General features: G+C 40.4%; 1 protein-coding gene across 31 annotated transcripts in view; it reads left to right on the plus strand.

Annotated features, from left to right (window-relative positions):
- The first annotated feature begins 8008 nt into the window (after positions 1-8008).
- Positions 8009-12870, plus strand: part of fnbp1b (formin binding protein 1b) — a 66518-nt gene continuing 61656 nt past the window's right edge. For 7 of the 31 annotated variants that reach the window (XR_003986162.1, XR_003986165.1, XR_003986156.1 and 4 more), the window contains exon 1: positions 8012-8362. Coding sequence is in view for 7 of the 31 variants with exons in the window: in XM_030435195.1 (XP_030291055.1) it covers positions 8339-8362 (24 nt within the window). In the remaining 24 variants the exon portion in view is untranslated. Of the gene's footprint in view, positions 8363-12870 lie in introns of all 31 variants that reach the window. The other 24 variants (XR_003986148.1, XR_003986150.1, XR_003986153.1 and 21 more) reach the window with 8 other exon arrangements.

Genomic DNA, 12870 nt, shown 5'->3' on the forward strand with positions numbered 1-12870 from the left:
CAATCAGTCATTAATCCTGATTTAATATGTGCAGTGATCCTAATCATTGGCAGACTCTGAGCTTGGCGTCGTTCTTCTCATTCAGGAGCAGAAATTAGCCTAATTTGTATTTAAGAAAAAAAAGGGGAGAAAAAGAGGCGCTATGGTGTTTTAGGGAAGAAATGTTCAAACTCCTAATTCTTATATTTACAATTTGAACTCAGAAATATTTATTTTGTCCATAACTAAATAAATAAGGTCCCCAGAACACTGTTTGGTGCTATACAGGTGGCAGGGTCCGCCACATATAAACAAAGTCAAACAGTGTGAAATTGTGTTGTGCTTTAAGGTCAATTTGTTTATTTAGTCTATTCAGTTATGAAACTGTTAATTTAGTTTGTTTATGGATAAAGAAATCATTTAATCATGTAAATCAATCAATTAAAAGTTCTTCCAAAAAACTACATAGCACACCTTTAAACAAAGGAAGATATTCAGTAAGTGTGAAGTTGTGACAGTGAAGAGATTACTCTAGATCATTTGATTATTTTACCAATTTATAATCACTTAAAGCTCCTTTGTTGGTCTGTCTATATGGACTGGAGTACAGAACAATGCTTTGTATGGATATCAAATGGAAAACTTTGAACATACTGCTTGAAGTTGCATTGTGGGTAATGTAGGCAACAGGTTTTGAAAGGAAGAAAATAAGAAATACAAAATCTCTGCTTCTGTTGCCTCAGTTTTTATCATTTGTTTTAAAAACTTTCTATAATCCAACAGTAGACCGGTGGACTGCTTTTCAAAACCTGGGGCCTACATTACCCACAACGCAATGTAGCCACTGAGTGACATCACTGGCGGTAATTTATCAGATTTCATGCAGCTTCCTCTGGAGCAGCAAAAGGCTTCACATTACTTTTTACCGCGTGTGTGAGATCTGTAAACACACTTTAATGTGTACAATTTGGGAAATCACCCTTTAAAAGGTGCAATATGTAAGAATTAGCCAGCTGCAGAACACTATATAAAATATGTTGCTAATGCACTTTTAAAATTGATAAAACTGTCATATCATGTCCTGTGAAGGATGATCAACTAGTGTTGTTATTGTACGTCCATAATCTGCATGTTGATATATATTTTATCCTGGTGGATTTAATTCAACACTGTTAACTTTTATTATCTATTCTGCGGTGACATGAGGGCATTTGACTGTAAGATCTACTCTCTACTGCAGGATACACATTTTTATTCCATCCAGTTTTTGTTCAAGTTCAAGGTTGCAGTAGTGGATTTGTAAAACTCAGATGATTTAACTGGTTTCACATTCCAGACTTGCTTTAACCTTCCTCCAGGAGTCGAATTATGTCTACAGCTCTGAGATGAGCTTCAAGTCACACCGGCAGCGAAAGAAGTCAGACCAACAAAAAAAAAACCCTCAGCGGCACAAACTGTCCTCCTATAATCAGGAAGGGGTTAACATCAAGTTGGGAAAGTTTGCCTTTCGACTAGAATGACGTGATGGTGTTTAAGTCAACAAAGTGGAGTCATGGGTGCTTGAAATATGGAGCACAGCCCACAGGTTGAGTACTTACTGGGCTGTGACGTGCACTGGTAACAAGTCTACAGATATCTGCACACATTTATAGTAAAGGGCTTGTATTCGCATCCCCCGTAGTGTGTGTTTTCCAATTAAGTTCCGTTCACCTCAGTTTTAGGCCCCTTTGGCTCCTCCTGGAACACATGCTGCAGATGACTAGTCGCCCACCGTCCTGTGTTTCCTGCCCTTTTTCCAAAACAGCCACTTCACCGTTGTGGGTGGCATGTTGTCTGACCTAGCAATTTCCTAAATCTTTAGCAGGCTAAAGTGTTTACCCTTTGCATAAAACAAATACAAGACAGATGTTTACGGGCTCTGCAGAACGGGGGAACCGATAGAGGGGGCGAATAATGCAGGAAGTCGGGAGATGTCATGCAGGTGGGAGCGAACGGGAGGCCGTTGTGAGATCTGTGTTTGTTGAGACTGGAGAACATCACAGCGCCTTTTTTCGAGCTGAATGCACACACCCTTAAAATATTCCCACTTTTGCTCCGCTGAGTTCACTGATACGACACGTTTTCATAGCTGAAACTTATTATCACGCTAATCTAAAACCTCTGTGGTCGGGCAAAGATCACTACACGGATTCACATATGGTTTTGTTGATATAAAGTCCAGTCTGACACAAGCGACTGTGCCTAATTACACAGATACACAGTCAGCACTTGTTTTATTTGGAGAGATGTAATGTTTACTGAGCAACTGAAGTGTCGTGACAAGATGTAATTCACTTATCCGACCGATACAGTACACTGATGCCGGAGCTCTATTATTTACACAGGTCTTTTTTTGTTTGAGATGTGGGTGTGTTTTCAGCAGTTACGGTACATGTGGTTGTGTTTTGTTTTACTATTGTGTCTTCAGCTGGGACGCGATTGTAAATTGTAAGGAACAACGCACCCATTTGGACTGTTTTCAGTGCATTTTAGAGGATTTAACAAACCTAATAACGTGGCAACAGAAATTCAGCTCCTCCACGCACATTGTGGCTAATGCAACAGCAGATTCGAGGAAAATCTGATTCAAGACTTCCCTTTTTGTATTATCCCATCGTGAATGCAGTCGTGCTGTCACACGGTTTCAGTTCTGCTTATTAGCGCGAGCCGCAAAAACCCCTGTTCAGGGAAAGTTTCCCGAAGAAATTAAAGCGATACACACAAATATACGATCCGCAATCGTGTCCTCCTCGCCCCTAATGAGCAATCATCAGATAGCTTTAAAAGAACAGTGGGTGATGTCGTTTCCAGAGAGGAGGTGATCAGAGGGGGGGATGAGGGAGGAGACGTTCCCCCTTGTTAGTGAAATGACCAAAATGAGACCCATTGTTTTTTCCCCCCTTTTTTTCTCCTCTTCTTTTTTGTTTCAGATTTTTTTTTATGGCTTTATTTTATAGAACTATTGACAAGTGACAGGAAGCAGGATGAGACTGAGGGGGGACCGCAAGCAGCAACGGGCCATCAATCAGATTTGAACGCAGCCGCTGAATGTACCCTTGTTGACCTGCCACTCAAATCTAAACTGAGGAATTAAGATATCTTATACGGCACTGAATCATAATGCGCATTAGAAATTAGGATGTTATACACCTTGCTTTCAATTTCCTGTTAAAAATGAACAAATCGCTTTTTGTCCCCAGGGTTGATGATGATGTCGTGATGTAGCGTGGGATCATGGGAGTCGCCGTCTTTGTCGTTTAACAGCCACTATCGCCGATAATCTACCCGATGTGACTCCGGCAGAATGGGGTACGTTTTATTCGCGTTACATTTAGTCATGTTCGCTCACATTCAACGTAAGTACTCAACTCAACAAACAATAACAAAGGTCATGTTGTTTTTCAATGCAGAAAAGTTACATATTATATCTTTAATCAAGTGTGAATGTGCTTAAAATCTCGTTCATCTCAGCTGCACATCTACACCAGACAGGTGTAAACCGAAGTTTTATTCGCAGGTCTGTGTAAAAATAAACCACCTCAGTTTAGCTAACTGAAACAGGAACAGCTCGGCATCTCACCTGAAACCTCCAAAGCCCAATGAAGCGTCAAGGTGAGAGGGGAGAAGTGAGAGTGAGGAGCTTACTGAGAAACTGCGGAACGGAACCGGTGTCGAGAGATTGCTAGGTCGGGGTCACATCCAGGTTAGCTGTTGACTCTGGAGCCGAACTCCTCCATCTGGAGTGTGTAATAACCTCACAAGAGGAAGTAAACCTCGCTGCCCACGCTGCAAACACACACAGAAAACCTTCAAAAGAGTGACTAAGAAAAACAGAGCTTCGGTTCTGATCATGGTTTGTTGTGATTGGACATCTGCGCGGCGAGCCATGAATTGTTCGAGCCAAACATCGTCTCTGAACTCACAAGAGGGTTCACGACTGTACATTGAATCAGAGGGCCCGGGGGCGAAAGGTGATGTTGAATTTGGAGTTGTTTTATCAGATACGTGCACTCGGATGAGTAAAGAGGTGGAGCTTTAAACTGTCCACCATCTGGTGGTGTGTTAGATCAGAGGAGAAGTTTCATGATCTCATCTGGTGAGCGCTGTTGATATGACCTCCAGTATCTCATGTGGCTGCGCTCACTCCCCTTTTAGAGTTGAGCCAGGAAGATCTCAGATTCAGGAAGGAGCTCCTCCAACAATGAGAGTGAACATTTTTTTTTTTATATTAAAGAAATGATTGAATGTATTAATATTATGATCATAAGTCTGCCCTGATAATTAATTGTTTGTGCTTTAATCTCAAAAAACTTGGACGTCGGTAGTTTATGATCTTGTGTACAAACTGTTGTCAGTGAAGGTCCTTGTGCACCCCCTGCTGGAGAAAACACCTTTTTAAAATTTTTTAAAAAAATAAATAATGCGATGTATTTTCTCCTGTACCTTTTCTTTAAAGGGTAACTCCAGCAATTTTACACTTTTAGTATGTTTACAGGTCATGTGGAGTCCTACTGCATGTGTGAAAAAAGTAGTACAAAACCTTTTGTGGCTCCAGAGGAAGCTGCATGAAATCTGATCAATGGCCTCCAGTAATGTTTGGTGGCTAAGTTGCATTGTGGGTAATATAGGCTCCAGTTTTCTAAAAGGAAGAAGAATGCTTGGAATAAAAAAGGCAATATCTGTAATATTTTCAACTTTCCATAATCAGTGGACTCCTTTTCAAAACCTGAACACACACATCAGAGTTGTATAGTTGCCTCCTATGAAGTCAGAGATGCATTCTGGGTGATGTAGGCATGGAAGAGGAACGTGTGGAATAAAGAAGGTGATATCTATGTTTCTGCTGTAGGTTTTGATCAAATGTTTTTTAACTGTCCATAATGAATCCAACAGTGTTGTAGGAGTGCAACACTAGCCCAGTGGACTGCATTACCCACAATGCAATTTAGCCACTGAGTGACATAACTGGAGGCATTTTTTTAAGATTACACGTAAGTTCCTTTCGCAGCTAAAAAAGACTGTATACTCCTTTTTTCACAAATGCTGTAGTACTCTCCAAGACCTGTTAACACACTTTAATATATAAAATTGCTGGAGTTACCCTTTAATGACATAATCCAAATGTTTCCCTATTATCTTAACTGAAAAACACAAATAGAAACTGCTGTGACACCCACATTGATCACTTACTTACTTTAAGGTTTTATTTCAGTAATGTTACTACACAATAGTTAACTAAAGACAGCAAAATAAAATCTTCATTTGAATGCAAATACAACCACAGTGTATACAATCCATAAATGGAAAACATTCAGTAAATGTGATTCACTGTACATTAGATTTAAAAGTAAAACATTGATCCTCTGTGATATGTTTGAGTCCAGTACAACACTGCAAGCACAACTTGTGGAGAAACTGCACGCACAGCTTGTAATGTTTGGTTTCTACCTAATAATTATGACAAAACAGCATACTTTGAACTAGATTCCTGTTATATTCGACAAGAATAGCAGAGGTTTGTTCTATTTTGAGGCTTTGGGGGTGCTGCAGAAATTCTTCCAAGACATTAAATAAAAAAGGTACATCTAGATGTCTCCCATTCATAAACTTGGCTGCAGCTACTTGACACCTCCTATTATTCAAAATCACTTATATTTTTAAATCCTACCTACCAATTTAATCAGCAATCTGCTATTTCACCATGCTGCCCCTCAATACCAAAAACAAATTTCTCAGAGTCACTCACACTTGCTCAAAAATAATTGGCCTTCCAACTCCAAGTTTGCCAGCCCTCATTAACACTGCCACCATCCACAAATCGCTGCACATAGCCCATGACCCCCACCACCATTACATCCATACTTTACCCTCCTCCCCTCTGGTCGAAGGTTCAGACAACTGTCCTGCAGAACAACCCGCTTCTGCAAAAGCTTCATCCCCTCTGCCATTACAGCTCTAAACAGCAGGCGGTAGATGTCGTGGTCTTTTTTTTGTTTATCTGTATATGTATGTATGTATTTTTATGGTGTTGCACGTGTGCTGGTGTCTTTGGAACAGAACTGTGAAAATGAATTTCCCCTCAGGGACAATAAATCATGAATCTGAATCTGAATCTGAATCTGAATCTGAAAATCTGAGTAATCTTTAATGCAATAGTTGACTATGGACCCTTTTTACAGTAGGTGATTTGATTTCTCACAGTACAAGAAGAACCAGGTTTAATTGAAGATTTGTCTCAGTAAGATGTCCAAAATCACAGGACCTTTGACACGCATGAAGAGAATAACCACATAACTTATATTATCTATCACACTGGTCTCAGACAAGCACACATGTTTGTTGTGAGAACACTCAACAGTGATTTTGGTAAGTCATCACTGAACAGCTTTTACCTCCCTGCATCTCTTTGTAAACATTTCCCACCACTAGATGGTGGTGCTGTTGTACAAATACAGTGAATCGCCTTCTCATTTTAAGTGAAACAGGAAGCTATTATTATCATAGATGTAATGCTTATGTAATAATTCACGCAGAGAATCACAATGATAACCATGATATTGATAACTGTTCATATGGTGATTTTGTATGTCTGGGTAAGATGTCGGCCAGTATAAATACAGTGTATTGATGTTTATTTTTTTAAATGTCATCTTCATATCAATTGTTTTTCATTTCCCTGTATAATGAATTCATATATTTGATTGCTTTAATTTCGTCTACTCCATATATTTACCTATTTATTCTTGTTTTAATTACTTTTCTCAACAGTTGTTTACACATGCTCTATAAATACATGTGACTTGACTATTGACTCTCTCATTTCAAATGAAAATGTTCCGTATTTAACCATGTAAAGGTCTTATTGAGATTAAAATCTGTTTTGTTTTCTTTTGTTTTTTTAAAAAAGGAGACCATCAACATGAACAAACTAAGACAACTGTTACAAAGTATATACTAAATATCCATTTTTGGTTGACTAAATCGACAGTCTATGATGCCGACAGTAGTTTTTTGCACCTGGACATGTGCAAGGTTGAAGTGTGAAACTGTTAAAGGAACAGTCCACCCTAAAATGAAAGTTTGGTCATTATCTAGGCTGCTCATCCATATGCAGATGAGAAATTTGGAGAAGTTCTCTTGAGCTTCACTTTATCGCAGCATGGCAGCATTCTCCTAACCAACTGAAGTAGATGGGGACTTGTTTTAAATAAAAAAAAAAAAAACAACTAAAAAACAAATCAGGAAATGTCTCCAAACAGCTCGCCCTGCGTAATCCGAGTCTACGGAAGCCCCGTCACTCCAAATTGACGCAGAAACTTTCACTGTAGCTTGTGAGCTATAAGCAATAGCACGCAATTTGAAGTAGGTGCAGGAGCTTGACCCTGTCTTTTTTAAATCAGTTTTGGATCTCAGGGCTTCCGTAGATTTCGCTGGACAAGTTGCATGGAGACATTTTATGATTATTTTTGTTGTTCCTGTCTAACTTCAGCTGTTGCTGCAACACAGTTTAGCTTTAAGGCTCCTCTAAGTGATTTGTGGATAACAAAACGTTGTAGATAATAACTGAATTTCCATTTTTTTTGTGTTTGGGTGAACTTATCCTTTCAAGTAAATCTGGGGTGTTGTCAAAAGCCTGCATGTTATCAGGGAGAGGGAGGGGAGAGAAAGAATGGCAGGAGAAAGTAGGGTTGGCTGCCCAGAAGTTAGCATTAAAGCCTCTGGGGGTATTGAATGAAACATCTGCCATGGGTGGTGACCTTTCTGAACCCCCTCCCCCCCCCCCCCCTCCACCACCACCACCACCTCCACCATGTTCCCTCTGCATTTCAGCTCAAATGCAACACCACCAGCAGTGAGGGAATGAGTATTTGTAAAGGCTTTATTGGACACCCCCTGCAGAGAATCACCCCCCACCACGCTTCTCTTTTTTCCTTCTTCTTCTTCTTCTTCTTCTCCTCTTATGGCGTGAGTGCGCGCGCTCGCGAGCAGCTGTCATCGGGTCGAACGCGCGTGCCCGCCGCCCGCGAGACTCCCCCCGTTTGAAGATTACACTGCTGCAGCTCCTGGCCATCTTGTATGAGACAGACAGGATGAGGCGCTGAGAAAACACGAGTGTTAGCTAAGCTCAGATAGGAGGATCCCTGTTTCTCTTTTTTTTAATACAGGCGGACTGCAAAGAGAGAAGAGAGGCTGGAGGAGGAGGGGGGGAGAGAGAGAAAAAAAAAAACCCAAACAAACACAATCACGTCTCCTGCCGCTGTGTGTGTGAGCTGAAAAACACATCAGTTGTGGATTATTCCGAGGACATCGTACTGGAACCATGAGCTGGGGGTCAGAGCTATGGGTGAGTAGTCGGTGCACTTGTGTCGCCCCGTGTGGAAATAACGGTCCTCGGATGAAATTAGCTCGGATGAGACGCGGCGGCTCCGGCTCCGTGTTTTGCCGCTAAAACAACGTCGTTTCGTGCCCCGCTGCTCCGCTCTGCTCTGCGGCTGTTCAGCCTCCTTGCGACGTTAGCCAACTAATTTGTGGTGCTATTAACCGCCACTGCTGCATTATTCCTCCTCTCCCCTCTCTCTCTCCTTCTTCCAGTGTGTGTACGTTCCCAGTGTTGTTCACCCGTCATGTAAACTGTGATATACGTTTGCCCCGGAATTCTGTACGTGACGGTTGTTAGCTAGCTAACCGTCCATTAACGTCTGACATTCGAGCGTTCTAACCACGTTTCGCACACACCCCCTCACAAATACCCCACATCTGTTTGTCGAGCATGTATGTTATGTATGTCATGTTAAACGTCGTGGCTTCTTATACATGTGAAACAAGCACGTCCAGTGGAGGAAGTAGTTGAGTTCTCTTTTATTTATCTGCACAGAGAGGAGACTGTGAAGCGCTGGTGTGCACAGATGAGCAGTGGCTGGTTAACCACACTTAACAGCTTGCTAATTATTGTTTTCACTCAATCACCATGAGGCAAAAATCATGGATGATGTTCAATTTTAATCACAGTCAATGAAATGCAGAAGTAGCAGAAGTCAGATTAATCACATGTACCACCACACTGGAAAAATACTCGAGTATTTTCAAGTTAAAGTGAAGTAAAGGTATTATCAGCTGAATGCTATTTAAGATAGAGCCTGACCAATATATCGGTTAGCCGATGTTAATGGCCGATATTCTCCAATCACAGGTATATCGATTTAATCGTTTATGTTACCTGATATGCGTGGATATAGAAATGTATGTTTAAAGGGATTATAATGCAGAAAAAGTTAAGTTGTGATTGTTAAATTCCCATTAAGTTTACTACATTGGTGTCATTGTAGATCATAGCTTTATTGTCAAACTGTAAAATATACCTACTTTTTGTCATTTTAAGGGATCGTTTCAAAAAATGTGCGTCTATCAGCTGATATATTGATATTGTAATTTTATACCTCTTAATAAATGTGTTAACCCCAAGATTAGTATTGGTTTGGGCTCTACAAGGTATCAAAAGTAAAAACGCTTCTTGTGGTATTTCAGGGCTGACTCTGATTATTTGTATTCAAGGACACTGATAACATATATTTGGAACCAGTGAGATGTACAGATCAGGAAGAAGTAGTAGAAGTCAGACTAAGAAAAGGCGTGAGCTGTGAAAACACTCAAGTATTTTAAAGTGAATGACTATATTGCATTAAAACATGCACCATTCTTAAATTACCCTTGAAGTTCAGTGCTTCCTCACTCTGATGTCATTTTGGACAACATGTCCCGCCTCCTTGACTTTTTTTCTTTAGTAACTAAAGCTGTCATACAAATGTGGTGACGTAAAAAGTACGATATTTGTTTATTTTGTTTATGAATATGCGATTTGCATTTACAGATGGAAGTATCTGACATTTAAGTCGAGTTTAGATTTGAAAACAAACTGCATTTCACTGGAGCTTCCACAGTTTTAGTCACAATAGTCACAAAGTCACACGGGGACATCAGATGAACTTATATCTTGTTAATTTTATTAAGAAGATATAAAGTTTATAAGGTTAATGTTATCAACATCAATGCTTTGGCTCATCACTCCCATCTGAGCAACAACTGAGGACACAGTCGAGGCCCAGTGACCTTACTACAATAAATTCCTGTGCAGTGATGTCACTTTTCATCCTACTTAAATTCACTTTTAAGGAGTGACGATCCTGCCAGTATCCCTTATCAGGCCAGCCGCTTTATCAGTGGTATTTTCCCATATTCAGACACTGAGCTACTCTCACACTTGGCGATGTGTTGTAAACTACACCATTGGTATAAAGCCGATTACAGGACTGTGTCAAACTATTTGTACAACCTGATAATAAGCAGTTGTGGTGAGAGGAATTCCTGTTGTCTGGATTTTGTTTCAGTGGCTCGTGTTGTTAGTTTGTTGTGGAAATGATCCACTGGAAAAGCAGTCATTCTGCTGTCAGCGTGCTGACATATTACATGGCAGAGGTGCTGGCTTGTTGTTACAGGATTCTCATGGTATGTTTTCAGTACATGTGCACTTAAGTCTCAGTGCAAACATGCACAAGTGTGTGCTTGCAAGTTACTACATGGAGCCGCTTCCATTTGAACCTGCAGGAAGGGTCACATTTTATTGACTTAAACTGACGTTGCAACCTTTGTGGTGTACAACGACAGCAACTCAATTTTGACCTGTAGGCCATCAATACTTCACAACACCTGATCACAGTTCTTGCAGCATGGGGCACTTTCTTTCCCTAGTAAAGCTGCAGTTATAGAAAAGTCAATATTATGAATTGGCTCTTTTTTCCTTTTCTACTAAGCAGCAAAAGGGGTCTGGAGATAGTTAAATCATGGATGTGTTTTCCTTTCCAAGAAAAAAAGGAGGTGGAGGGAGGCACTCATGAATTCTCCAGTAATTTACCTGGTCCAAAGTTCACCAAGAAAACCAGCAGTACCCCACATTCTTTGCATTTTCCCGGTGATGTCAGTGTATTTTTGCTTTACTACTGCAATGCTTGACCGAGAAGCACTCCTACCCAGGTAGTCATGCGAAGCGAACAAAGCCTCAAGGTATTCCACAGGCTTTCATGTGTACTTTGAGTCTGGAAAACATTCGAAAAGTTTTTTAAACAGAGACTGAGCTTTTGCAGAGAATAACGTATTACAACCAGATGCTGGCTGAATGGAATCCAGACACTTGTTCCTTTAATCTTAGTCACTGCAACAGGGCAGCAGACAGCACAGCAGTACTCTACAGGTGGCTGTTGCCACTGGAGAATGCACACGGCTTATTTTTTGTCGTGCCAAACCAGACCAGATACTGAGACATAGAGTGACACCAGGGCTGTTACTGCGGCAGCACCCACGCTTTCGTGTAGAGCAACGGCAGGATGTTAGTAATTCTTTGCTTGGTAAACGTCTGAACTGATTGAGAGTTTAATTTTTCTATAGATGAACTCATTGAATAGACTTATCATTGCAGCTCTCGTAATGAGCTTTGAGAAATCCCAAATTAAAAAAAAAAAAAGTCAAGCTTTTCCTGCATTTATGATCCCTTTCTTTGAGGTTAGCTTAAAAAATTGGATGGTGCAACATGACAGATGAAGGATGAGACACCACACGAGCCGCACATTTTATCATGCACATCCTGTTGTTCCTCGTTGCGAACAGGAAAGTAAATGATATTTCAGGAAGTGAAGTCACAGTCGAGCTAGGTTTCTCAACCTGTCACGTACACTACTCTGCCGAGGTTGTGCAAGTGTTCTGAATGCAATTACATTCATCAAAGTAGTTTACTTGAGTTGAAATTGTGAATGTTGGGTGGGTTGTGGCTGCGATGGCTGTTGTTTAGGGTTTGTGAGTCACCATGAGTAAAGCACCACAGGCAGTTGGTAGACTTCAAAATGTTGAATGCCTTTGGTGCAACATCATAGCACTGATTATAGTCTTCACCTTCCACATAAAGACAGGCTCTAGTAGGAATGTTTGCTGCCATGAAAATTATGTCCACCACTGGCCTGCCCTTGTGGCATTACCTACAAAAATGTTACAAAAACATCCTCCATTAACCTGGAAATGGTTCGTCTATAAAACCACTCTGTATTTTGTTCTAGCGTACTCGAAGGATGGAAATGCAAGTTTTCTACTTTTTGTGCAAGCAGAAAATTAAGTAAATTAGTCAGTATGCTTTAACAAGCATGCATAATAAGGACCCCAAACCCTTCCAAGAGAGGCATGATGTACAAACGCTACCAAGGAAGAAGGAAGTAGATTGTGGTGAAACATGGGACTGTTTCTCGGTGTAACAGGGGTCAGAAAAAAAAAGAAAATCATGAGCGATATTTTACAACTAACTATAGAGGCATTACACCCTAAATAGTGGTTGTAATCATGTAAGCTGGAGACCACAACATCTCTTATGTATTTCCTCTTGGGGCTCAGGTGTTACAAGCTGGTACTCTAAGCAGCAAAAGTGACACTTACCAGGCTTAGAGGTACCTTGTCAGATCGAAACAGATTGGTGGTACACTACATACACAACTTTCACAGACTGTATGTTAGATGTGCATTGTAGCTTTACATTGAAGAAGCATGAATTTGCAATAGCTGTGACTTCAGATATGCTTGGGATGGGACAAAATATAAAATTGACAGTCTGTCATTTCATGACTACTTGTGATGTAAACACCCAATTTCCACATATATAGATTTTAATGAGGCAAACTTGTATCCTTCCTTGAAAGATGCAGTATTTACCATTGTTATATTAGGCAAGGTATGCATGCATTCATAACGCATGCATAATATTCATGATTTAAAACAATGCATAGAGTCTTAGCTTTGTTCTTCTTTAGCAAATATAGA

The sequence above is a fragment of the Sparus aurata genome, chromosome 12 (assembly GCF_900880675.1).
Source record: "Sparus aurata chromosome 12, fSpaAur1.1, whole genome shotgun sequence".
NCBI classification, from domain to species: domain Eukaryota; kingdom Metazoa; phylum Chordata; class Actinopteri; order Spariformes; family Sparidae; genus Sparus; species Sparus aurata.